The sequence below is a fragment of the Oncorhynchus nerka genome, linkage group LG14 (genome assembly GCF_034236695.1).
Source record: "Oncorhynchus nerka isolate Pitt River linkage group LG14, Oner_Uvic_2.0, whole genome shotgun sequence".
Taxonomy (NCBI): Eukaryota; Metazoa; Chordata; class Actinopteri; order Salmoniformes; family Salmonidae; genus Oncorhynchus; species Oncorhynchus nerka.
In genome coordinates, this window is record NC_088409.1 from 50738292 (window position 1) to 50766287 (window position 27996).

Sequence of the window (27996 nt, forward strand, 5' to 3'; positions counted from 1 at the left end):
GCGTTTCAATCGGTGACTTCACTTGCTCTGAGACCTTGACGTAGTGGTTCCCCTTGCTCTGCAAGGGCCGCGGCTTTTGTGGAGCGATGGGTAACGATGCTTCGAGGGTGACTAACGTGTGCTGAGCGTCCCTGCGTCGCGCCCAGTTCGGAGCGAGGGGACGGACGTAAAGTCTATACTGTTACATATACACTATGTAGACACCTGCTCGTTGAACATCTGAGTCCAAAATCATGGGTATTAATATGGAGTTGGTCCCCTCTTTGCTGCTAATAACAGCCTCCACTCTTCTGCGAAGGCTTTCCACTAGATGTTGGAACATCCAGCCAAAGCTCTGCAATGCGCATGGTGATCTGCTGACCACACTGCTAACGTCGCGTCCACGGGCGATGCTAAATGCTTTCTATTTGTGACGCTTCAAGTACTGCAAGTCCCGCCTCTCGAGAGATTACTAGAAAAAAGTGGTTTACCCTTTTATCTGTGGCTTAATTGTCGGAGTAGAGGATCTTGTACATTTCAGGTAAAATAACAACCCAATGTTGATATCCCAGGACAAATTAGCTGGCAACAGCAAGCTAAATTGCTATAAATGTTTAATACTTTTCGACCTGTCCCCAAATTAATATAGTTGGTTCAGAGTTCGTTATGCGCGCGATGGTGGCTTTCTGTGCTCGGCGTACCTGCTTCACTGGGGTGCTGTTTCTCCTAGAAGTTTCCACTTCACAATAACAGCACTTACAGTTGACCGGAGCAGCTCTAGCGGGGCAGACATTTGATGAACTGACTTGTTGGAAAGGAGATTACATGGCTGTGTGTTTGATTTTATACACAATGTCAGCGACGGGTGTGGCTGAAATAGCCGAATCCACTCGTATGAAGGGGTGTCCCCATACACAATAAATAGAAATGTATGTTCAACACCAATCATCAAAATGTATAACCCCCACCTTACAACAGGCTACGTTACAGTTGTTTAATCGTTGATATATTACTGAACTCAGTGTTGGTTTAATTGAGTATTTATACACTAATAATTTGGGACTGGAGTAGATTTTGCCAGGGAACCAGTAGCCAGTAGGAACTTTCTATGCACAGCAGTGTTTCCACTCGAACAGTAAGATAATGAGTACACCACGGTCACATTGACCTGTCTGTTTTTTACATTTATATTTGTGTTCGGTAGACATGTATTCAAAGAAGTTTGGACGTCTCATTTTAGGGTTTTGCACCCGCTGTTCAACAAGTGTGGTGAATGGCACTCCTACTTCAACTCGGACTACAGTCAGCTGGACTTCAGTATGTAAACATCACACGCAGTTTCTGGAGCGTCGCTCTCAAATGGGTTTCGCGCATGTGAGGTATGGTACAATTACATTTTAGTTTGCAGATGTGGTATGAGGGTCTTAGCGATTGCACGTGGACTCAGTTTCTCTAACTAACGCCATGCTAACGGAAAATGGTTTCGTTCCAGGTTGTCTTTTTGCAGTCGTACTGAGCATCTCAGAAGGGCGCTGCGTGGTTTTTTAATCACTAGACAAGAATGCAATGCAAACGGGGAGGGGCCTACGTGAATAAAAACTAGTTTTCGTTGCCAAACGTTTTGCCACTGTGTGCACTAATTATTACACCCCAGGGTTGTATTCATGATTGCAAGCATTAGAAAAACGGATTATTCCAAATACTCTCCAGTGTTATGTAGACTGTTTAGCTTCTGTGTGTGCCATGCCCTACCGACAAGTTCACGACACGTCATGTAGATGTGGTGATCGCGTCACGTGTCAGTTTGCGTGTAACATGCTGACCAGACCTGACAATTTATGCACCAAACCGGCTGCGCGCGTGCGCTATCGTGCATAACTGTATTTTGTCCCCCTACACCAAACGCGATCACGACATGCAGGTTAAAATATCAAAACAAACTCTGAACCAATGACATTCATTTGGGGACAGGTCGAAAAGCATTAAACATGTATGGCTAGTTAGCTTGCACTTGCTAGCTAATTTGTCCTATTTAGCTAGCTTGCTGTTGCTAGCTAATTTGTCCTGGGAATAAACATTTGAGTTGTTATTTTACCTGAAATGCACAAGATCCTCTACTCTGACAATTATTCCACACATAAAACCACCAACCGACTCGTTTCTAGTCATCTCTTCTCCTTCCAGGCTTTTTCATATTTGAACTTATATGGGGCGGCAGCGTAGCCTAGTGGTTAGAGCATTGGACTAGTAAGGTTGCAAGTTCAAATCCCCGAGCTGACAAGGTACAAAATCTGTCGTTCTGCCCCTGAACAGGCAGTTAACCCACTGTTCCTAGGCCGTCATTGAAAATAAGAATTTGTTCTTAACTGACTTGCCTAGTTTAAATAAAGGTAAAAAAAAAAAATGGTGATTGGCATCTACACTTTCATAGTATTACCACAACAACCGGCAAAACAGTTTGTCTTTCAATCACCCACGTGGGTATAACCAATGAGATGGCACGTAGGTACCTGCTTCTATAAACCAATGAGGAGATGGGAGAGGCAGGACTTGCAGCGCGATCTGGGTCAGAAATAGGAATGACTTCTATTTTAGCCCTTGGCAACCCAGATGCTCGTTGGTGTGCAAGCAGTGTGGGTGCAATAATAGAATAATACGGATTTCTATATTTATTTTGTGACTCTCGAGCACCCGACGTGTCCGGTCTGCATGTTAAAAACATCTACATGTGTTTCACACATTAGTTTAAGGGTCTGTTAATTTATTATTAAAGATCAACCCATGAACGGCTTACAAACGTCTACATGATTTTGCAAAAAATATTTTTCATTGCCATGGTAATCTAATCAATTTAATTAGTCGATTTTTGATAAAATAGGGCTATCACCTCAATGCAAAACTTATTAGGCTAGTTGATATCGCAGCCAGCCACTATTACTGTGTAGATATGCCTATTTCTCACATCAATACAGACACATGAGCTTCTTTGTTGGAGGTAGCCCTATTCAGAAACAAGAGGTTATCAGACACAATCACTGTCACCATGAAATCCTTAGGCTATACATTTCTGTGGCGATGTCTTATGGTTAAAAGCAGGGTTCAAATTGAGGGTGTGTGTGAGGATATAGGCCAAACCCTTGTCATAGAGAGGCAAAAAGCATATGCTACTACTTGTTTTCTTAGCCATAGGAAATGGTCCTATGGTCCAGATTATATAAAGCAATCTAGGCTATAACAATGAATAACTCCACGATTATTTCTGCATAGTCTACTAGCCAATAAGTCTTGCTCAGCCTCAACATCACAGGAAAATGATGGTTAATTAAATGCTCTGCAATTTAGAGATAAAAACATTTTATTATTCAGGAGAATTCCATTGAATCAGGCTATTCATTTCAATGCAGTTGCGTTCTTACACATATCGTTAGACTAAACGGAACCGAAAACACCCCAGTCTGTTCTGATCACAGATCATGATGAAGCCTGAACATTTCAGCTGTTTGTCATCGATTTAGCCCACAAGCACCTACAGATTTGACACACATAAAGACCTTTATTTAATCTGGATTTGACAAACAAAAGCCTGATTATCAATTGTTATCAATTAGGCTAAATGTATTCCTATTAATTTGCATATGCTAACCATTGCGATGAATGTTATGCTTAATCTTATGATTTTTATGAATAAACAGGCATCAGGGTAAAAATATATAATTTCAATGCCCCTCCCCACACAGTAATGTTGCTTACCTTACAGATCAAAATCAGCCAATTTCCACTCCGTTTGTATGCAAATACATTTGATTCATACACTGGCTTGTCTGGCTGGCATGTTTTAATTTTAACAGGCCTTCCCTTATCTACACTGAAGTAATATTAGTCCTCTGATTTAGCTCATTAGTACACCCTTGTGGTTGAACATTTTACATTTACATTTAAGTCATTTAGCAGACGCTCTTATCCAGAGCGACTTACAAATTGGTGCATTCACCTTATGACATCCAGTGGAACAGTAGTGCATCTAAATCTTTTAAGGGGGGTGAGAGGGATTACTTTATCCTATCCTAGGTATTCCTTAAAGAGGTGGGGTTTCAGGTGTCTCCGGAAGGTGGTGATTGACTCCGCTGTCCTGGCGTCGTGAGGGAGTTTGTTCCACCATTGGGGGGCCAGAGCAGCGAACAGTTTTGACTGGGCTGAGCGGGAACTGTACTTCCTCAGTGGTAGGGAGGCGAGCAGGCCAGAGGTGGATGAACGCAGTGCCCTTGTTTGGGTGTAGGGCCTGATCAGAGCCTGGAGGTACTGAGGTGCCGTTCCCCTCACAGCTCCGTAGGCAAGCACCATGGTCTTGTAGCGGATGCGAGCTTCAACTGGAAGCCAGTGGAGAGAGCGGAGGAGCGGGGTGACGTGAGAGAACTTGGGAAGGTTGAACACCAGACGGGCTGCGGCGTTCTGGATGAGTTGTAGGGGTTTAATGGCACAGGCAGGGAGCCCAGCCAACAGCGAGTTGCAGTAATCCAGACGGGAGATGACGAGTGCCTGGATTAGGACCTGCGCCGCTTCCTGTGTGAGGCAGGGTCGTACTCTGCGGATGTTGTAGAGCATGAACCTACAGGAACGGGCCACCGCCTTGATGTTAGTTGAGAACGACAGGGTGTTGTCCAGGATCACGCCAAGGTTCTTAGCGCTCTGGGAGGAGGACACAATGGAGTTGTCAACCGTGATGGCGAGATCATGGAACGGGCAGTCCTTCCCCGGGAGGAAGAGCAGCTCCGTCTTGCCGAGGTTCAGCTTGAGGTGGTGATCCGTCATCCACACTGATATGTCTGCCAGACATGCAGAGATGCGATTCGCCACCTGATCATCAGAAGGGGGAAAGGAGAAGATTAATTGTGTGTCGTCTGCATAGCAATGATAGGAGAGACCATGTGAGGTTATGACAGAGCCAAGTGACTTGGTGTATAGTGAGAATAGGAGAGGGCCTAGAACAGAGCCCTGGGGGACACCAGTGGTGAGAGCGCGTGGTGTGGAGACGGATTCTCGCCACTCCACCTGGTAGGAGCGACCTGTCAGGTAGGACGCAATCCAAGCGTGGGCCGCGCCGGAGATGCCCAACTCGGAGAGGGTGGAGAGGAGGATCTGATGGTTCACAGTATCGAAGGCAGCCGATAGGTCTAGAAGGATGAGAGCAGAGGAGAGAGTTAGCTTTAGCAGTGCGGAGCGCCTCCGTGATACAGAGAAGAGCAGTCTCAGTTGAATGACTAGTCTTGAAACCTGACTGATTTGGATCAAGAAGGTAATTCTGAGAGAGATAGCGGGAGAGCTGGCCAAGGACGGCACGTTCAAGAGTTTTGGAGAGAAAAGAAAGAGGGGATACTGGTCTGTAGTTGTTGACATCGGAGGGATCGAGTGTAGGTTTTTTCAGAAGGGGTGCAACTCTCGCTCTCTTGAAGACGGAAGGGACGTAGCCAGCGGTCAGGGATGAGTTGATGAGCGAGGTGAGGTAAGGGAGAAGGTCTCCGGAAATGGTCTGGAGAAGAGAGGAGGGGATAGGGTAAAGCGGGCAGGTTGTTGGGCGGCCGGCCGTCACAAGACGCGAGATTTCATCTGGAGAGAGGGGGGAGAAAGAGGTCAGAGCACAGGGTAGGGCAGTGTGAGCAGAACCAGCGGTGTCGTTTGACTTAGCAAACGAGGATCGGATGTCGTCGACCTTCTTTTCAAAATGGTTGACGAAGTCATCTGCAGAGAGGGAGGAGGGGGGAGGAGGATTCAGGAGGGAGGAGAAGGTTGCAAAGAGCTTCCTAGGGTTAGAGGCAGATGCTTGGAATTTAGAGTGGTAGAAAGTGGCTTTAGCAGCAGAGAGAGAAGAGGAAAATGTAGAGAGGAGGGAGTGAAAGGATGTCAGGTCCGCAGGGGAGGCGAGTTTTCCTCCATTTCCGCTCGGCTGCCCGGAGCCCTGTTCTGTGAGCTCGCAATGAGTCGTTGAGCCACGGAGCGGGAGGGGAGGACCGAGCCGGCCTGGAGGATAGGGGACATAGAGAGTCAAAGGATGCAGAAAGGGAGGAGAGGAGGGTTGAGGAGGCAGAATCAGGAGATAGGTTGGAGAAGGTTTGAGCAGAGGGAAGAGATGATAGGATGGAAGAGGAGAGAGTAGCGGGGGGAGAGAGAGCGAAGGTTGGGACGGCGCGATACCATCCGAGTAGGGGCAGTGTGGGAAGTGTTGGATGAGAGCGAGAGGGAGAAGGATACAAGGTAGTGGTCGGAGACTTGGAGGGGAGTTGCAATGAGGTTAGTGGAAGAACAGCATCTAGTAAAGATGAGGTCGAGCGTATTTCCTGCCTTGTGAGTAGGGGGAAGGTGAGAGGGTGAGGTCAAAAGAGGAGAGGAGTGGAAAGAAGGAGGCAGAGAGGAATGAGTCAAAGGTAGATGTGGGGAGGTTAAAGTCGCCCAGAACTGTGAGAGGTGAGCCGTCCTCAGGAAAGGAGCTTATCAAGGCATCAAGCTCATTGATGAACTCTCCGAGGAACCTGGAGGGCGATAAATGATAAGGATGTTAAGCTTGAAAGGGCTGGTAACTGTGACAGCATGGAATTCAAAGGAGGCGATAGACAGATGGGTAAGGAGAGAAAGAGAGAATGACCACTTGGGAGAGATGAGGATCCCGGTGCCACCACCCCGCTGACCAGAAGCTCTCGGGGTGTGCGAGAACACGTGGGCAGACGAAGAGAGAGCAGTAGGAGTAGCAGTGTTATCTGTGGTGATCCATGTTTCCGTCAGTGCCAAGAAGTCGAGGGACTGGAGGGAGGCATAGGCTGAGATGAACTCTGCCTTGTTGGCCGCAGATCGGCAGTTCCAGAGGCTACCGGAGACCTGGAACTCCACGTGGGTCGTGCGCGCTGGGACCACCAGATTAGGGTGGCCGCGGCCACGCGGTGTGGAGCGTTTGTATGGTCTGTGCAGAGAGGAGAGAACAGGGATAGACAGACACATAGTTGACAGGCTACACAAGAGGCTACGCTAATGCAAAGGAGATTGGAATGACAGGTGGACTACACGTCTCGAGTGTTCAGAAAGTTAAGCTTACGTAGCAAGAATCTTATTGACAAAAATGATTAAAATGATACAGTACTGCTGAAGTAGGCTAGCTGGCAGAGGCTGCGTTGTTGACTATGTAGGCTAGCTGGCAGTGTCTGCGTTGTTGACACTACACTAATCAAGTCGTTCCGTTGAGTGTAATGGTTTCTACTGTGCTACTGTGCTGCTATTCGGGGCTAGCTGGCTAGCTAGCAGTGTTGATTTACGTTACGTTGCGTTAAAGAACGACAATAGCTGGCTAGCTAACCTAGGAAATCGCTGAAGACTACACAATTATCTTTGATACAAAGACGGCTATGTAGCTAGCTATGTAGCTAGCTACGATCAAACAAATCAAGCCGTTGTACTGTAATGAAATGAAAAATGTGATACTACCTGTGGAGCGAAGCGAAATGCGACCGGATTGTTGAGTGCGGAAGTTCTGTTACGTTAAGGACGACAAATAGCTGGCTAGCTAACCTCGGTAAATTAAGATAATCACTCTAAAACTACACACTCTAAACTACACAATTATCTTGGATACGAAGACAGCAAAGACAACTATGTAGCTAGCTAACACTACACTAATCAAGTCGTTCAGTTGAGTGTAAGTTGTGCTGCTAATCGGTAGACGGTGGACTAGCTAACGGTAGACGTTAGCTAGCTAGCTAGCTGCAGGGCGGTGTAGACTGCGTTAGGACGACGAAATACGATAATTACGCAATTATCTATGATACAAAGACGGCTATGTAGCTAGCTAAGAAGAAAAATTGCTAAGATTAGACAAATCAAACCGTTGTACTATAATGAAATGTAATGAAATGTAATACTACCTGCGGACCGAGTGCAGATGCGACCGCTCGCTCCAACCCGGAAGTTGACATATCTATTGTATGTCTTATAATACAACAATGTTGAACTAACAAATACCATCAAGGGATACGTTACAGTTTACAATAATGAACATCTTACGAAACAGCTGTGAAAACCAATCTGGCAATATTTTACATTTAAATACACAAACTTTGATACTTTTGTTGGTACAAGTGTGTTGATTTACTTTCAGATTTGTTGTACAATCACATGGCAATCATAGACTGAAATACTGAATTCTGGTGTTTGGAATAGAGGAGGTGGGTATTGTGTGGCTGGGAGGTTCTGCCGGTCACTTGTTTTCATCAGGTAGTCAGTCTTGGAAGAGGGAAACTGCAAAGTACAGGTGCTGCTGCCCAGCAGTGCTAGTGTTTTTAGCTAATCTGTGCATCTCACATTATGGGCCCAGTATGATAGTTGTCTTGCTCTTTCTTAGCAAATAATGACAACATGACAATAACAGGAGCTGATGTAATGAAAAGTTGGAGGGTGGTTGGTAATGGAGGACATCTGGTGGATCCATGTCTGGGTATTAGGCAGAACCCCCTAGGTCATGGAGAACAGGAGCAGAGTTAACAGAAAAGGGAAGGAGAGACTTAAAAAAGCAAACGCACAGGTTAAAGGATGATCAGGTATGTAAAAATACAGTTATTGAATGATTTAAATGTTTGATTAGACATGCAATAATGTTAATGGCAGACAGAAAAGAAAGGATACATGTCAATTTATTTTTCTGTCAGTGGGGTTGATAAGGGAGGCAAGGGATGGTCCCTGGAAAAGATGGAGAGATGAGTTGTGAGAGAAACTCCGGGGTGGTGTCATACACCTTAAGAGCACCTACCTGGGTGTAGTTGAGGACTTGGTGGACTGTATATTCTTTAGGGTTAGGTTTTACTTAGCACTGCGTGTTCTCTCCCAGGTGCTTGTAAGGGCACAGATAACAGACCAGTAGGATGCCAGTTGAGGTTGTTTAATGACGCTGATTTACAGAGCAGTAACGGCACAGCACAGTGTACGGCTTGACAAGTGTGTTAACTAAGAGTGTGTGGTTCTGAAATGTGGTAAATGAAATACAATAGTAAATGTCAGGTGTAGGTTTAATACAACCTCCAATTACATAAGCTCTAAATAATGGCTACAAGTGGTTCTGCTGCACAGGGCAATACAACATGGCTGTGACTTTACTAATGAATGATCAGAGGAGTGCAATTACTGAGCAGCACTATCATCCTCACACAACTGCATGAACTTGAATGTATAATGCATCCCCAAGGCTCATTGCTAACAAAATACCCACATAATCAGTATACATCCATATAACCACAGGGCATATATATAACCACAGGGCATATAAGACTTAAATGCTAATGTTAAATGTCTGAAATGAGATGACAAACAACAGGGTTAGCAAGCTTACAGTTGCTTGCTCGCGGTAAACGTGCTCATTGGCATATAACAAAGGAGTGCGTCGACAACACATGAATTGTAAGAAATATGAACTCACATTTCTGAAGGACGCACACTGGCTAAAACAAAGAATGCTAACTATATAGGTAATCACAAGAGATGGCTGGAACTTATCACGGCTTGTGTACTTTCTCTAGTTACTTCCTTCACCTTAGAGATCGCCCAGCATGCTCTGCTCCACATCACTGGTGGGCGGAGCTACAGCTCTCCTATGATGAAGTAATATTTACTCTCAATAGTCTTTCCTACACTGAAAGTGGCGGTTATTTAATGTGACCCAGTGGTTAGCTTTGAAATGGACTATTTGGAGAAACTCCTGGACCAGTGTTGGTACTGCTGACAGCATGGCGATGCCACCCACCACAAGGTGGCAAATGCAAATTATTATCATCTGAGGTTTTTAAATTCACCTTAATGGAATAGAACCCAGCTAGGAGCACCAAGCTTTCCCGGGTCTCGTCTTTCGTCCTTTTTCCAAGCCAAGTCAATCGCCCGGATGTCGAAGCATTTGGTCCCTTTTGATTCTTCTCTGGTGGCTCCTTTTTCTCATGCGCCCTATCCATGTTCATTCTCACCTTGATTATAATAGAAATAAATTCAATTATATTTCGTATTATTACAAATGTATCTCTTGGAAGGCCAGAAAATAAATGAACAGCAGACGATGTTTACCTGGTCAAAAACCTTAGGTCAGATTGCTCAGATGAGAACGTTTAAAACCATGGCTAGAGAGAGACTGTCATCGAATACAGCAAAGAGCTGCTGTTTTTATGAGTGAGTTCATGTTTAAGTTCTTACTCAGCACTGTTAACACTTTGTACTCAACACTTTTTATAAGCCATAAAATGCGCGTTTTTCCTATTTCCGCTCAGTGCTACAACAAGCAGTGCAGCAGTAATGAATGAGTAGGAAAGTGTATCTATAGGCTTGCGTTTGTTATTAGCGGCTTGGGTCTTTTTTCTCTGTTCATAGGAGTAACAGCATGAATTTGTGCATGAGGCAGAAATAATGTGGTGCAACTCGAGTTTCACCATCAGCTGGAAGACGGTGTCCCTTTTTGGTCAGTGTCAGTGGAGGAAAGGGAGAGTGACCATCAGATGCAGGCACCATCAGCCCAGTAAAATAAATAGCAAATTATTGAAATGTATGCTCACTCAGCTGTGCCTCACAAGTAATACAACAATGGTGTGATCATATAGCCCACCTGGAAATATATATATATTTTTAAATGTCCCGAACAACAATGCATTGGCAGGTATATTCAAGCAACCTCAGTATGCAGTGATAATGTATTGGGCCTATAGGTTACTGCACAAATCTCATTGCTACAGTACTGTTGAATAGGCTTACAGTTTCATACTTCAGGATCGGTGGGTCCCCTGCGGGACGTTAAGCTAACGTAGGCTAATGCGATTAGCATGAGGTTGTAAGTAACAAGAACATTTCCCAGGACATAGACATATCTGATATTGTCAGAAAGCTTAAATTCTTGTTAATTTAACTGCACTGCCCAATTTATAGTAGCTATTACAATGAAAGAATACCATGCTATTGTTTTGGAGAGTGCACAGTTTTGAACATAAAAGTTATTAATACACAAATTAGGCACATTTGGGCAGTCTTGATTCAAAATTTGGAACATTGGATCAGTCTAAAACTTTGCACACACACTGTTGCCATCTAGTGGCCAATATCTAAATTGCACCTGGGCTGGAATAATACATTATGGCCTTTTATCTTGCATTTCAAAGATGATAGGAAAAAAAACATTTTTTGTATTTTTTTGTACCTTGTATTATCTTTTACCAGATCTAATGTGTTATTCTCCTACATTCCTTTCACATTTCCACAAACTTCAAAGTGTTTCCTTTCAAATGGTACCAAGAATATGCATGTCCTTGCTTCAGCACCTGAGCTACAGGCAGTTAGATTTGGGTATTTCATTTTTGGTGAAAAATTGAAAAAAAGGGTCCAATCCTAAAGAGGATTTATTAAGTCATGTTATTAAAAAACCAGAGTGGTAAGATCTCAGCATACATTTTGACTCAAAGTGATTTTGACCCAAAGGTTGATGACTACTGCTATAGTACAATGGTATGTAGGGGTAGTGTATTACAATGTAAATAATATTGCTTACGTGTGTATATTTTAATTGAAAATGTAATTCATCCATTAAATAATACTAGCACATCAAATTACGTTATTGTACACTAGCCTACTCCGCTATCGACACAGGAAATAATATTGCCTATGTGCTTTCAACAATACGTTATCAACACAATATCAACTAAATGTATTTTCAAAAACCAAATTTGCCTTAACACAGTAGACCTAAATATTTCCTAACGATAATCACAACTTAAATATAGCCTACTTACTCCTCAATTGGATCATGGACATCTTGAATTCTTTTCATCGTCTAAAAGGAAAATATCTGGGGCAGACACTTGAAAATTGCTTCTGCCACTTGTAAAATAGACATTCTTTTTTTTATGTTGCTGTCTAGCTCTCAAATACCATGCCAGACTCTCACTCTATGAACGTTCACTGCTAACACTAAAATTAAACATTTTACATGTATAGTTGGTAGGGACATCCCAAAGATCCAGATTTGCAAGGACCATCTGGGAAAACTGCTTTATTCGACTGAAGGGATATCCCAAGGATCCCATTTAGCACCTTTTGAACTCCTCTATTCTTCTGAAAGCCATGGACACAAACTCTTATTGGTTGTCTGATGTAGGCTACTGGGAACTGGTAACAACACAGTCTGATTGGCTAACAACATTTAGATCCGTATACAGCGAGATGCCATGAGGTGTTGAAGGAAGGACAGATTACCTGTAGATTGGACATAATCTTTTCTACGCCATTAGCGATAACAGGAAATACACAAACTGTAGGCTACACTATAGCTCAAGGTGGTTATGTCAGAATGTCTGCTTGCACGGAAAAATAGTATGTTTCTAACATTTATGGTTGAGATTTAATTAATATAAACTATGCACATTATGACTTTCATTAACACGCGACGCAGATGTTAGTAAGGGGTTGGTGTCATGTCAGTCAGACGTTCAATGCTAGGCAACAGCCACATGGCTGTACAGTTGCCTAGGCTTATGTCTCTTATCACCCCCCCATAGGTTTCCATAAAAAGTAGGAGAAAATGCTTATCATCTGTGGTAGGCTAAGTGATGCCTGTAATTTCTTATTTGTAAGGTGGTGTCATGTTTACCATTGAAGCTGCTTCACTCAACTCTTCCTCACTCTCCACCGCTACAGAGTTTAGCTAGCTTCTTAGTTAGCTGTAAAAAATGTTTATAATCGCCTTAGCCTATTTAGCTAGCTCAAACCAAACAAAGCCAAAAGAAGGAGAGTAATGAGCAGCAGCGTCAACCACTGAGGCCGCCGCCAAGCCTAGCGGCAATGATGGTGTCGAGCTCCACATGCAGAGCTTACCCACCCTTCCACAAGCGCCACAAGGATAACGGCTCCACAGCCCCGCCACCTCCGACTGTTCCTGATGGTCTTGGAACAGAGTAGAAAGCCCAGGTTATCTTATAATCCTGCCCAAGCTGCAGGTTTTCAATCCAAAAACTTTAATTTAATAGCAACTGGTTCATAGGAAGAGAGTGGCTGGAATACTCTGTTACTGCAGATGTGTCATTTTGTTTCCCATGTCGAGAGTTCTGTGTTGGGGCCAATGCTAACGCAGACAAGGCCTTCACCCAAGCTGGGTATTCTAAACTAGAAGCATGCTATTGATGGTACCAAAGGATCTGACACTGCTCGCCCAAATATTTATATATTCTTAATTCCATTCCTTTATTTTTAGATGTGTATTGTTAGATATTACTGCACTGTTGGAGCTAAAAACACAAGCATTTTGCTACACCCGCAATAACATCTGCTAAACATGTGACAAATACAATTTGATTTGATTTGCTAGGCACGCATTAAGCAAAGAGCATTTGAAATACACTGTGAAAAGAAACTATTTTGAAGTGTTATGGGAACATTGGTGTCAACACTTTTTAGTGACGGGCAGCTGGCAAGAAATCACACAATTTTGGCGATTGTGGACATCATTGACTTCTTTAATTCAAACCAGTAGCCATTGAGGGGGACATTGGACATACAAGTCGAGTAAGAGGGTGGCAGTGGACTTTGTCTATGATGGAATATACTCTCCGAATGACGAGGAACTTGGCAAGGTGTTTAGCACCATAACCCACAACGCCACATACATGTCACACAATATTCAAAATGAAATCACAGGGCTCATGAGGGGGGCTATATCCACTTTGACAGATGTGTTCAGTCCGCACAGAAGAAGCATGCTACACCCTAGGAAAGTTCAACTAATCCAACTGGCATTTGAGGGGAAAGATTTCGGGTAGAATAGAATGATCGATTACTGAAGTTCCACAGAGCATCACAGAGGCTGAAACTCTTCTGAAAAGGTAAACAATCTAGCTGGTTGGTTTTAATCATATAGCCAGTGGTGTCATTTCAGCAAATGGGCTTTCAGAGGTCTTTCTGTAGTGTGTAGGGCGCTGTCCATGGTGCTGATAGAGCGCAGTGGCGATTTCACACCAACCTGTCACTTCTTTCAGCATTTAATTTGCATTATTTTGGTAAGACATTCATATGGGCTGTTTGTAATGGGTGAATTACCCTATCTATCTTGTAGCCTATATTTATGACCAAAATAGCCTTGTTTAAGTGTGTAGGGCACTGTCCATTGTGCTGCTACAGTGCAATGGAGATAGGCTACAGATTTTGCACCAACCTGTCACTTCAAAAGCACTCAATCAATGGTCTCGGAGTCTCAGCATTTTAACTTGATGTTTAATGTAGTATAGCATGATATAAGCAGAATTCAATATAATTCCAATGCAGGAACACTCCAAAATTGTGTGCCCTCACTGCCCCTGTAGTCAATTCATCCTGTTGTTGGGTCTGGTGTGTGCACTAACGAATATGACCCAGGCATTGTGAGATCTACGTTGTGTAACTGCAATCGAGACGACCTGGGACGTCCCCAATGTCTAATACATGTCAGTATTTGAGTGCTTGGTGACAACTGTTTTGCATCTGTAGGATTCGCTCTGCCTCCAAGACCACTGTGGACCCAAATGAGGTGAAGAGGTTCCAGCTTCTCGCCAACAAGTGGTGGAATGAGCAGGGAGACTTCGCAGCCCTCCACTCAATGAATGACCTCAGGGTGCCTTTCATACGGTGCGTGTGTGTATGCCTGTAGTTTATTCACGCAATTGCATATTAAAGATGCCACAATCATCCACCGATTTAGGGCTAATTTAGACGTAGAATCCATGTGAGAGTCAGTTACAATTCTTCCCAGATCCACCTGTACCCGAATACTCGAGACCTGAGCGGGTCTGGCTCCATAATTCTAAATTAATGTCATGTGTCTGATATTATTGTCACGGGTCTATGGGTATGTGTAATTTGAACTGACGTGTCCAGAAGAGCCCATACAGATCCGAACACAGAGAGTGAGAGATTTGTTAAATTATGATAATGCTCTCGCTTTTCACGAGAGTGGCCAACAACAAGGTACATACGCCAATCATAAATCATTAAAGCGGCAATAAGCTACAGTCATAGAGCCTATTTTTGCAACTGTAGGATGAGAAAGCACATGCACTGCAACCACAGTTAGCCTAGCTAGCTAACATTAGCTAGCTTAACTAGCTTCTCCCGGTTTGATGCAGTTAAAACAGGTACTACTTAATCATTGCTATGGCAGCTATTAGTCTACTATAGGGGGTCGGCTTGGTTGGTTGCTGTCTCCCTCCTCCCCGTGTCACTCACAGTATGGCCCGGCCCCTCCCCCACCTACTAGAGAGGCACCTCTCTGAGCTAAAATGTCAGAGCCTAGGCAGTACAAGTTATTGACAGACCCCAGTTACATTGAGACAAGAAGCTCAGAAGTGAGAAATGCCTGAAGTAGGTGTGAGGTCCAAAATATATATATACACTATATCACAAAAGTGAATGCACCCCTCACATTTTTGTAAATATTTGAGTATATCTTTTCATGTGACAACTCTGAAGAAATTACACTTTGCTATAATGTAAAGTAGTGATTGTACAGCTTGTATAACAGTGTAAATTTGCTGTCCCCTCAAAATGCTCTACATAAAGATGGCCTGGGCTATAAGAAGATTGCCAAGACCCTGAAACTGAGCTGCAGCACAGTGGCTAAGACCATACATCGGTTTAACTGGACAGGTTCCACTCAGAACAGGCCTCGCCATGGTCGACCAAAGAAGTTGAGCGCACGTGCTCAGCGTCATATCCAGAGGTTGTCGTTGGGAAATAGACGTATGAGTGCTGCCAGCATTGCTGCAGAGGTTGAAGGGGTGGGGGGTCAGCCTGTCAGTGCTCAGACCATACGTCGTACACTGCATCAAATTGGTCTGCATGGCTGTCGTCCCAGAAGGAAGCCTCTTCTAAAGGTGATGCACAAGAAAGCCCGCAAACAGTTTGCTGAAGACACGCAGACTAAGGACATGGATTACTGGAACCATGTCCTGTGGTCTGATGAGACCAAGATAAACTTATTTGGTTCAGATGGTGTCAAGCGTGTGTGGCGGTAACCAGGTGGGGAGTACAAAGACAAGTGTGTCTTGCCTACAGTCAAGCATGGTGGTGGGAGTGTCATGGTCTGGGGCTACATGAGTGCTGCCGGCATTGGGGAGCTACTGTTCATTGAGGGAACCATGAATGCCAACATGTACTGTGACATACTGAAGCAGAGCATGATCCCCTCCCTTCGGAGACTGGGCCGCAGGGCAGTATTGCAACATGATAACGACCCCAAACACAACTCCAAGACGACCACTGCCTTGCTAAAGAAACTGAGGGAAAAGGTGATGGACTGGCCAAGCATGTCTCCAGACCTAAACCCTATTGAGCATCTGTGGGGCATCCTCAAATGGAAGGTGGAGGAGTGCAAGGTCTCTAACATCCACCAGCTCCGTGATGTCGTCATGGAGGAGTGGAAGAGGACTCCAGTGGCAACCTGTGAAGCTCTGGTGAACTCCATGCCCAAGAGGGTTAAGGCAGTGCTGGAAAATGATGGTGGCCACACAATATATTGACACTTTGGGCCCAATTTGGACATTTTCACTAAAAGGTGTACCCACTTTTGTTGCCAGCAGTTTAGACCTTAATAGCTGTGTGTTGAGTTATTTTAAGGGGACAGCAAATTTACACTGTTATACAAGCTGTACACTCACTACTTTACATTGTAGCAAAGTGTCATTTCTTCAGTGTTGTCACATGAAAAGATATACTCAAATATTTACAAAAATGTGAGGGGTGTACTCACTTTTGTGATATACTGTGTGTGTGTGTGTGTGTGTGTGTGTGTATATATATATATATATATATATATATATATATATATATATATATATTTTTTTTATTTTTATTTATTTATTTATTTAATAATGTATAGGGATGATACAAGGGCAGATGATATGGAAAGAGTTGATTCTGCCATGGCAAATCTGAGGGTATTTCGATTGATAAGATATGCTATATTCTTCACAGCTAATCAGTGCTTTATCATTCACCCAGCCTGTAGTAGCAAATCCCTTTCCTTCCTGTTTGTGACCCGGCGGTGATGAGTCTGTGGTGAGTGTGACTGAGGGATGTCAGACTCAACACTGATGTGTCTCTGCCCTCAGGTTGTTTAAACGAGGGGACAACAGCACTGATTTGGATGGTTTAGCATCAGAAGCCTCCTTCTTTGGGGGGGATATTATTTGTTTATTTACTTGCGCTAGTGTAGCTTGCTAGCAGAAACCAGAAGGAAGCGCAGCGGTAGGCTACATGGTCCCTCATCAAAAGCATTAGAGTTGTGTGGTGAGATGGGCTGGATGGGTAGTGTTAGAGTTTCTGAAGGGCGTCCAGGCTAAAGCTCTCTCCCTGCAGCCCACTCAGGCTTTCTCTTCCGCTCTCTGTGCCAAGGCTGTGGGAGATATAGTGGCAGGGCAGTAATGAAGGGGACACGTGACTCCTCGCCCGCTCCATGTACATCTTGCCTGGGGGGACAGCAGCCAGAGTGTAGGGGATGGAGATGGGGGTCAACGGAGGGGAATGGAGATGGAGGGGATGGTGCTGTGAGATTCAAGTTGTAATTTAGCTGGGGGATTATTGGAGGGCAGCGTTTGTCCTGACGACTGTGTAGCCAAGGGGATTGTGACAGTAGGAGGTGTTGGGAAACATGGAGAGCACACACACAAACAGACTAGGGATAGGCAGGAATTTGACATTTTTTGACTGTTCGAGTTCTTGAATGGGAGAAAAAAAATCCAGACGTGCAAAGCTGATAGACATACCCAAGACGACTCAAAGCTGTAATCGCTGCAAAAAAAGCCTTTTACAAAGTATTGACTCAGTGCTGTGAATACTTATGTGATGAGATATTTTGCAAATTTCCAAAAACATGTTTTTACTTTGTCATTATGTCTCAAGGCTTAAAAATCATTCTTTCACTTGTCTCCTCCCCTTTATCTACACTGATTTTAAGTTGATTTAACAAGAGACATCAATAAGGGATCATAGCTTTTTGTTAAACATATATATATTTTTAATTTAGGGGGTAGATCAGATTTAATATTGTGGCTTCTATCAGTAATTCTCTGCATCATTTCCAATCCCCCATGTATTTGTTTTGGTGAATATACAGTACCAGTCAAAAGTTTGGACACACCTACTAATTCACAAGTTTTTCTTTATTTTTTAAACAATTGTCTATGTTGTAGAAGAATAGTGAAGACATCAACTATTAAATAACACATGGAATCATGTAGTAACCAAAAGTGTTAAACAAATCAAAATATATTTTAGGCTCTTCAAAGTTGCCTTGATGACAGCTTTGCACTCTTGGCATTCTCTCAACCAGCTTCACATGGAATGCTTTTCCAACAGTCTTGAAATAGTTCCCACATATGCTGAGTACTTGTTGGCTGCTTTTCCTTCACTCTGCGGTCCAACTCATCCCAAAACATCTCAATTTGGTTGAGGTCGAGTGATTGTGGAGGACAGGTCATCTGATGCAGCACTCCATCACTCTCCTTGGTCAAATAACCCTTACACAGCCTTGAGGTGTGTTAGGTCATTGTCCTGTTGATAAACAAATGATAGTCCCACTTAGCGCAAACCATATGGGATGGCATATCGCTACGGAGTGTGGGAGCTATGCTGGTTAAGTGTGCCTTGAATTCTAAATAAGTCACAGACAGTGTCACCAGCTTGTCGCTCCGGTACCGCTTGCTGTGCGGTAGCAGAGAGAACAGTCTGACTAGGGTGGCTGGAGTCTTTTGACAATTTTTAGGGCCTTCTTCTGACACCGATTGGAATACTGGTCCTGGATGGCAGGAATCAAATCAAAGTTTGTCACATGCGCTGAATACTTACAGTGAAATGCTTACTTACAGGCTCTAACCAATAGTGCAAAAAAAGGTATTAGGTGAACATTAGGTAGGTAAAGAAATAAAACAACAGTAAAAGGACAGGCTATATACAGTAGCGAGGCTACATACAGACACCGGTTAGTCAGGCTGATTGAGGTACATGTACATATGGTTAAAGTGACTATGCATATATGATGAACAGAGAGTAGCAGTAGCGTAAAATAGGGTTTGGGGTGATGGGTGGGACACAATGCAGATAGCCCGGTTTGCCAATGTGCGGGAGCACTGGTTGGTCGGCCCAACCTTGGCCCCAGTGATGTACTGGGTCGTACGCACTACTGTCATTGGAATTTCATAATTCCGTTATGTGTACATTAATTAAACCACTCAGTCTATTTATAAGAATTTGTAAGATTCTTATTTGCATAAAATAGACAGAGATCAGTCTTATCAAAATTAGATCATAGTATTTATTCTCGGAGCGCACTCCCATGTAAACACGAACAACAGTTTATATACAAAATATGATGTCATAGGTTATAAAATGTCCTTCCTCCTAACGACCAGGACAAAGCAGGTTCAAAAGTTTATTCCAACCTCCTAGCTCACACACACTATTATCAGGATTAACTTCTGGAGTCTTTACCTTCATCCATCACTATTTAGAAGACCGTTCCAGAAAATGGAAAACCCAGGAAAACACTCGCTGCCTTATCTAAACATCCCAGAGCTAAGTTGAGTCGGTTCAACCACAGGTTAACGATCCTTTCTGCTTACTTAAAACCCACAATCCATTCCTCCCCAACATAGCTGGAATGGTACTTATTATGTTTAATTACCCCCTGTTTCATGCTACACAATCCCTTCCTTATGAATTAACATTATTAATCAGATATAATAAAACAGAGTTTATTTAGTTATAGTTCTATTTAAAATGTAGATATTGTTTAGTCATTATTCATAAAATTCCCAACAACTACCCTCTTGTAGTGCCGTGCGGTCGGAGGCCGAGCAGTTGCCATACCAGGCAGTGATGCAACCTGTCAGGATTCTCTTGATGGTGTAGCTGTAAAATCCTTTGAGGATCTGAGGACCCATTGCCAAATCTTTTCAGTCTCCTGAGAGGGAGACTAAGTAATTGTTCTTAACTGACTTGCCTAGTTAAATAAAGGTAAAATAAAAAGGGAATAGGTTTTTTTGTGCCCTCTTCACGACTGTCTTGGTGTGCTTGGACCATTCTAGTTTGTTAATGTGGACGCCAAGGAACTTGAAGCTCAACCTGCTCCACTGCAGCCCCATCGATGAGAATGGGGGCGTGCTCGGTCCTCCTTTTCCTGTAGTCCACAATCATCTCCTTTGTGTTGATCACGTTGATGGAGAGGTTGTTGTCCTTGTACCACACGGTCAGATCTGACTACCCTCCCTATGACATTTTGGCCAATGCATTACAATTAAAAAACATACCTTTTTATTTACATACATATTCAGACCTTTTGCTACCTGACTCGAAATTGAGCTCGGGTGCATCCTATTTCCATTGATCATCCTTGATTGGAGTAAATACAATTGATTGGACATGATTTGGAAAGGCACACACCTGTCTATATAAAGGTCCCACAGTTGACAGTGCATGTTGGAGCAAAAACCAAGCCATGAGGTCAAAGGAATTGTCAGAGACAGGATTGTGTCGAGGCACAGATCTGGGGAAGGGTACCAAAAAATGTCTGCGGCATTGAAGGTCCCCAAGAACACAGTGGCCTCCATTCTTAAATGGAAGAAGTTAGGAATCGCCAAGATCCTTTAGTGGCCCATCCAGAGACTGGACTTGAACCCGATCGAACATCTCTAGAGAGATCTGAAAATAGCTGTGCAGCGACACTCCCCATCCAATCTGACAGAGCTTGAGAGGATCTGCAGAGAAGAATGGGAGAAACTCTTCAAATGCAAGTGTGCCAAGCTTGTATCGTCATATCCAAGAAGACTTGAGGCTGTAATCTCTGCCAAAGGTGCTTCAACAAAGTACTGAGTGAAGGGTCTGAATACTTATGGAAATGTGATCTGTTTTTTATGGGGTGATATGTTTTTTTTGTGGAGTATTTTGTGTAGATTGAGAACAAATAATTTAATCAAGTTTAGAATAAAAGCTGTAGGGTAACAAAATGTGGGAAAAGTCAATGGGTCTGAATACTTTGAATGCACTGTATGGCTTTGGGGATGGGGTGGAAAGAGTGGTAGTGTGTATTCACAGTGTGACCTCTGACCTCTTTCAGGGATAATCTGTTGAACGCACATGGTGGGCGGCGCCCGGGGAAACCCCTGGCAGGGCTCAGAATACTGGACGTAGGCTGTGGAGGGGGGTTGCTCACTGAGGTAAAATGTGTATTTTTTTTGTGTGTATGAATGCGATAGATCTGCAGTCTGATGCTGCTGTGGACAACTGACTCTTATCCCCATACACCTGCTTGGAAATTCCATTTTTTTAAAAAATTGCAAGCTATCAAATCAGATTTAGCTTCACTTTGAATGTAGCCTGTACAGTACAATTCTGCTTGTGATGCAAACATTTTCCTTGCTCTACCAGTTGCTAATAATGTTTGAAATGTCAAATACATTCATATTTCTTCTCAATTTCACTGGTCAGTTTGGTGGAAAAGGACAGTTGGTTGTTTGTGTTTGATAACTTCACATCTACAAAGGATTGCATTTGTTTTCTTGCTCTTATTTGAAGTGAACACATACCAGCAGTTTTGATTTGAGGAGACAACTTCAGGTCTGATATAGCTCTCTATCACACAGACAGAAATACACACACACACAGTCTGTTAGACTTTGGACTGTATGAGTCCGTCTCAGAGGATCGTGTAGTTAGGGGAATTATTTTCAGAAGACATCAGCTGTGGAAGGATGGAGATTGGCTGCGGGCGAGCAGGCAGCACTAAGGTGTAAACACGGGTGTCACCAGCATATGAAAATTGACTACCCTATCTCTGTACCCCACACATACAATTATCTGTAAGGTCCCTCAGTCGAGACGTGATTTTCAAGCACATATTAAACCACAGAAACCAGGGAGGATTTCCAATAACTCACAAAGAAGGGCACCTATTCGTAGATTGGTGTAAATAACATTTTAAAAAGCAGACACTTTGCACATGGTGAAGTTATTAACTACACTTTGGATGGTGTATCAATACACCCAGTCACTACAAAGATATAGGCGTCCTTCCTAACTCAGTTACCGGTGAGGAAGGAAACTGCTCAGGGATTTCACCATGAGGCCAATGATATTAATGGCTGTGATAGCAGAAAACTGAAGATGGATCAACAACAATCGTAGTTACTCCACAATACTAACCTCAATGGCAGAGTGAAAAGAAGGAAGCCTGTACAGAATCAAAATATTCCAAGACATGCATCCTGTTTGCAATATGGCAACAACAAAAAAGAGGAGAGCGGAGTAGCAGAAGTGGCAAAGAAATTAACTTTTTGTCCTGAATACAAAGAGTTATGTTTGGGGCAAACGCATCACTGAGTACCCCTCTTTATATTTTCAAGCATGGTGGCTGCATCATGTTATGGTTATGCTTGTCTTCAGCAAAGATTAGGGGGTTATTTAGGATTTTTTTTAAATTATGGATTAGAGCTAAACACAGGCAAAATCCTAGAGGAAAAGAAAATCCTGGTTGTCTGCTTTCCACCAGACACTGGGAGAAAAATTTACCTTTCAGCAGGACCAACTTAAAACACAAGGCAAAATATACACTGGAGTTGCTTACCAAGACGACATAGAATTTTCCTGAGTGGCCTAGTTAGTTTTGACTTAAATCCGCTTGAGGATCTATGGCAAGATATGAAAATCATTGTACAATCCCGGTATGCATATATCCTGAAGACTTACACAAAAACACTCAGCTGTAATCGCTGCCAAAGGTGATGCTAACATGTATTGACTCAGGGGGTTGAATACTTATTTAATCAAGATATATTAGTGTTTTACTTAAATTCTACAATTTAAAATGTTTTTCTTTGGCCTTGATATAGGGATCATTGACAAAATTTGACAATTAAATATATTTTAATCCCACTTTGTAACATAACAAAATGTGTAAAAATTCAAGGGGTGTGAATACTTTCCAAAGTCACTATGTATAAACTCACTTTCTCCCAGCCCTTGGGTAGACTGGGGGCAGATGTACTAGGCATTGACCCGGTGGCAGACAGTATTGGGACAGCGGAGGTACATGCGTGGCATGATCCAGACCTGCGTGGCAATGTGCGCTACCGTGCCATCACTCTGGAGGAGCTCTCTGAAAAGGGGGGGCACGGAGCAGGGCAGTTTGACGCAGTGGTGGCCTCGGAGGTGGTGGAACATCTGGCTGACCTGGAAACCTTCACACTCTGCTGCAACCAGGTGCTCAAGGTGGGTCATGTGACTTGTCTCACATTCCACACACTCATGACTGTTCTCTCTGAGAGAACAGTCGCTTCATTGAGTTATCCGTGGTGTTTGGGTGTGCGTGATTTGTACTATCGACTATCTTTTGTGTTGACCTCTTTATCGGTCCAAGGGCCAGATGCCTCCAATCTCCTGGGTCAGTGTGTTGGAGGACAAATTAGTTGAAAGAGCACAAATCTTCCTAATCTCCTCTAATACCATTGCATCCAGATTCTCACTCTCTGGCCCAAATCTCTCAGCTGCTCTTTTAACACTGACCATCATAAATTATAATTTGTTCTGTACAATGTCATGTTTTAAAATAGCTTCATTGGTTGAGATGTAAACCAGCTCTCATCTCTCCATGTTAGTTGTGTGTACAGTCTCTGATGTGTTATAGATGAAGCATTCAAAGCCTGTCCCCTTTACCTGATCTTTCAGTAGTTTTTCTTCTTCTATTGAATTCTTATCTTATCAAACCTGTGTTGCTGCCTCTCAATTGACAATAATAGAGCCATCCGACGCAACACACATCTGTTGGATCACATTCATTAGTGTACACAACAACAACAAAAACATTTTGCAACGGAAAAGGAAAATTAGCATTTCTTATTGGACCAGGTACCAGTCTGGGTAGTCTCTCCTGGTTTGGTGCCAAGTGAACACAGCCCTGGGTTGTAACGGTCTCCCTCCTGTGTGCAGCCAGGAGGCTCCCTCTTCATCACCACCATCAACAAGACCCAGCTGTCGTACGCCCTGGCCATCGTGGCAGCAGAGGAGGTGCTACGCATCGTGCCCAGCGGGACCCATGACTGGGACAAGTTTGTCAGCCCCATGGAGCTGGAGCGCCTGCTAGAGTCCAGTGAGTCTGCCTGCTCTTCATTCACATGCTGCTACTTCTCTTCCTCACTCTCCTCTTAGCTCTTTCTACTGTCCCTTTTGGTATTTTACTATTGTGCTGGTGCCTCTTTTTGAAGGCATACTGGTGTCTATGTTTGGCTGTCTCGTTCTTTCATTCTCACTTTCCAATAGGTTTGTGTGTGTGTGACCCTCTGTCTCTCGCTCTCTTTCTCATCCATTCTCGCTTTCTGTCTTTTCAATTGTCCCATTTTCTTATTTCTCATCTTCTTTCTCACCCATTCTTTCTCTATCCCTCTCTATTTCTCTCTGACCTATTCCTCTCGATCTCTACTCCGTCCCAGATGGTTTCCATGTGGAGTCTATCCGAGGGATGCTGTATAACCCTCTATCAGGGGCCTGGAGCTGGACAGAGAGCACCAGCATCAACTACGCCCTGCACGCGGTCAAACTCGAGGAGGAACCGAACCTTGACGAGGACGACCCCGAAGACCCCACCGTGATAGTGGCCCAAGCTAAGGCCAGACGCTGGTACAACTGACTTGACCGCGGGAGAGAGTTGTCATAAGTGGTCTGCTGCAACACAGATCCTCTGATCTCTGAAGGGAAAGGCAATGGACCTGAAAAACACAAAGCATTTGAGAAAGTTATAGTTCAGTGCTTGATACAAATACATAGTGTTTTCTTTCAGCCAGGCCATGATTATTCTGTGAGTTCACAGCATAATGAGTCCATCTGAATTGCGTGAACTGTTTAAGCTTTCAAGGCTTGTCATTACAATGTCATCTGTTATGGTAGAAGTGTTCATCACCATGATTGACATCTCAGGTCTCTGATTTACTATTGAGCAAGATGTTTTCTTCAAAAATACAGTCACAATGTCTGTTCATCAAAATCCATTGTATGGATATTGTTTGTCTTGACATGCTTATTATGTCCTCCATTAGGAAATGAAATGGTTTCCTTTAAGATTCTCTGATCTGACGATTATTCCTCTCTAGTGTCATTTCAACAGTGTGAAGATATAGTCCAAATCAGTGATGTGGTGTTTCAGTTGTAAATCCTGTGCTGAAATTCAGAATCTGAGGGCTTTTTATATTAGAAAAGTCTTTAGATTTTCTGTCCACATATTTCCTGCTAATCCCTGAAATATAGGAGGGGGAGATCAGGCTGCTTCGGCCTTTTCTTGCTCTCTTTCTCTCTACTCTGTAGCCATGGTGATTTTGAGATTATAATTGGCTTCTGGCTGAACTATTACATAAGACCCAAACAAGCCTCCAACTAAAATCATGCTTGCAAGTTATTATTCAAAACAGACACAATCATTGGCCGGATGTTTCAAGAAGTGCAGTCACAGTAGTGTATTTGATCCTCCACAGATGGACCGTGTGTTTCTTTCACGCCCAGGACTATGCTGAAATGTAAAAAGGTATATATTTTTTTTACCCTCATGACACAAATATTGTTATTCTAGTCACATGCCCCACTGGCTTCTAACAAATTGTATTTAAAAGCTGCTCATTTTATGTCCAACTTTGATTATGGGTCGATGTAGGCTGTAGAACAGTCCAGGGCTGGTTTTCAGTCACATACTTAAACAGAATAAGATTGCTCTGCCATAAATTTAGCAAACCAGGATGAACATGTACAATTTGTCCAATAGACTGTAGTCTACCTCCATTGACGTGAGCGCCGCTGGAGTGCACACGCTTGCAGTATGGCTGTGCAGTAAGGATATTGGATATATAAGCAGGAAGCTATAATAAACGGATTATTGAATACGATTTCAGAACTACAATGAATCTGTTTGAAAAACATTTATTCTGAGGTGCGATGCTGACCCCGAACCGGTTTGGGGAAAGCAGAGCGCATGGTAGCAGGCGGCACTGGGTTGGCACCAATAATTTATATATACACTCGATGACTGATAGGCCCCCATGCCTCCATCTTGGCACTCTCCCACCGTTGTAAAAAAATATATTTTGGAAGCTATAGAAATCCATGTATTAATGTATACATTAGTGTTTGCCTCGTTTATTCTATTACATACACCGTAATGCACTTTTAAATTATTTATGTGAGCTTAACATAAAAAATAAAAACATTTTCTTCCAAGTATATCTTTTTTTTTTTTGAGAGATTAATGTTACGGTCCCCACTACAACAAAAAAATACTTAAATACATGTAATTTTGTTCTTAACATTAAATTGAAATACTGTAGAATTCCATTCATTCCTATGAAGGACTGTTCCAACTGGGGAGTGCCAATTTGCCCGACCGGTGGCTTCAAAGCCTCTCAATGGCCAATACATAGTAAAATCAATCTAGGGTTTATATACATTGTTGGTTGGCACTAGCCCAAGACTGAGGGGTACCAGTGATGTAACTGAATTTACATTATATAATTCTTACGAAAGCGCAATCCAGTTTTCAAGCGAAGTTGTTTCGCAATATTAGGTATGGTCCAAACAATCACAACGGAAAGCACATTGGTCGCATGTATTCTCCAAGATGAATGCCTTTTTACACTTCCGAAGTTACTGCAATGTGAGTATAACCGACTTTAGCTAAAGTAGCCAAAAGCATGCACCTGCTATGCAAGCACGTTGTTGAACATGCACCAGTAGTTATAGCACTCGAAGAGTGTGTTGTGCATTCAATAATGGCTAAACACTAAGCCTAAATGTTGCTATGGAGATATTGCAGGACTTAGTGACAATGAATAGTGAAATTGCCCATATAACATTGCTCCAAGAAAACAACACAATTGCTTAAACCATTTAATTTGCATTTCGAAATCAATGTAAATGCAATGTATTTTACATATGTCTTTATAATCATGATATAAGGCCTGGCCTATTGCCCTATATTAAAGCCTTCGTTTTTTAAAATGATTTCAAATCAAAAACCGCATAAACCCAAACTATCCCCATCAACTTGTGTGGTGGTTTTGTTGTCATGAGGCTCAGATGTTAGGGAAGTACTCAGTCTGCCACTAGTTTCCATTGGAACAGACAAAGGCTCCGAGGGCTGGCGGAGGATGCCGAGCTGGGGGTGCGGGCACCATCAGGCCGGAATATGTATATTTCTAATGTTTGGCAGATAGCATATATTAAATAGCATATCGCCATGCAACATAGGACTGTTGTGACATATTGATGAAGCCGAGAGTGGTTTGCGAGAGAACGCAGGCGCCACGCGGCGATTGATAGAGTATGTGGGGGTCTGGTTTCGCCTCGTCCCGACCGTGTGTGGTTGAACTCGGGCGGAATCACAGCCTGCCCTTGGGGATATGTGGCTCCGACGAGCCTCACTCTCTATATGGCTATATCGTCGCAATCCCTTTACAACAGGACTACGGTGGGACCATGTCGGGATTGGGGTCGGATTCCTGGTGGAAGAAAACCATCTATATCACCGGCGGTGCCCTCCTCGCTGCTGCTGCCTACCTATTACACGAGCTGCTCGCCATCAGGTAGGCTACAATGGCAAAAATATGCTCCAATGACACAATCTGCAAGGGTATTGGTTCACATGATCAAATGTGTGCATTTGTGTGATGCTTAGGCTGTGTTTGCGTAGGCTTAATCTACTATATTCACAATAATGATCTAACTTTATAAAATAATTCATACCCTCGGGGATGGGCTGAGAGTGTGTTTCCTGGGGGTGCGCACTTGCTGTCACTTTTGAACAGCTGCTCTTGACATCTCTGAAAAACTGAATATTGCTGTCGTTTGTTTACCTTTGTTCATATATTCGCGGAATCATCCCTTCCTGCACTGTAGGCTAGAATGTGCAGCTGTTTGATGATATAGTCCCCCCCCCCCAAGGAGGCAAGGACAGGAGATGCAAAAATA

At 43.3% G+C, this 27996-nt stretch overlaps 2 protein-coding genes across 4 annotated transcripts in view; both read left to right on the forward strand.

Moving 5' to 3' along the window:
• The first annotated feature begins 452 nt into the window (after positions 1–452).
• On the forward strand, positions 453–25919 carry LOC115141398 (ubiquinone biosynthesis O-methyltransferase, mitochondrial-like). Of its 3 annotated transcripts, XM_065000151.1 has the most exons (7): positions 453–520; positions 1220–1358; positions 14494–14631; positions 21113–21212; positions 23011–23262; positions 23980–24139; positions 24480–25919. In XM_065000151.1, exons 2-7 carry the CDS (start codon positions 1339–1341, stop codon positions 24674–24676), a joined length of 867 nt encoding a protein of 288 aa, XP_064856223.1. In that variant the 5' UTR covers positions 453–520; positions 1220–1338; the 3' UTR covers positions 24677–25919. The 3 variants fall into 3 exon arrangements, with proteins under 3 accessions (XP_064856223.1, XP_029536078.1, XP_064856222.1); XM_029680218.2 differs by lacking the exon at positions 453–520 and having other exon boundaries at positions 1121–1358; XM_065000150.1 differs by lacking the exons at positions 453–520; positions 14494–14631 and having other exon boundaries at positions 1121–1358.
• A 99-nt stretch (positions 25920–26018) lies between these two features.
• LOC115141399 (failed axon connections homolog) overlaps positions 26019–27996 on the forward strand; it is a 31048-nt gene continuing 29070 nt past the window's right edge. The window contains exon 1 of the mRNA XM_029680219.2: positions 26019–27611. Coding sequence (XP_029536079.1) covers positions 27352–27611 — 260 coding nt within the window. The 5' untranslated portion in view covers positions 26019–27351. The remainder of the gene's footprint in view (positions 27612–27996) is intronic.

Coding starts and splice junctions, on each gene's coding strand:
- LOC115141398 (XM_029680218.2), top strand. CDS start 1,186: ATGTATTCAAAGAAGTTTGGACGTCTCATTTTAGGGTTTTGCACCCGC. Junction 1,359..14,493: donor ATGGGTTTCGCGCATGTGAG/GTATGGTACAAT, acceptor TTGCATCTGTAG/GATTCGCTCTGCCTCCAAGA. Junction 14,632..21,112: donor CTCAGGGTGCCTTTCATACG/GTGCGTGTGTGT, acceptor GACCTCTTTCAG/GGATAATCTGTTGAACGCAC.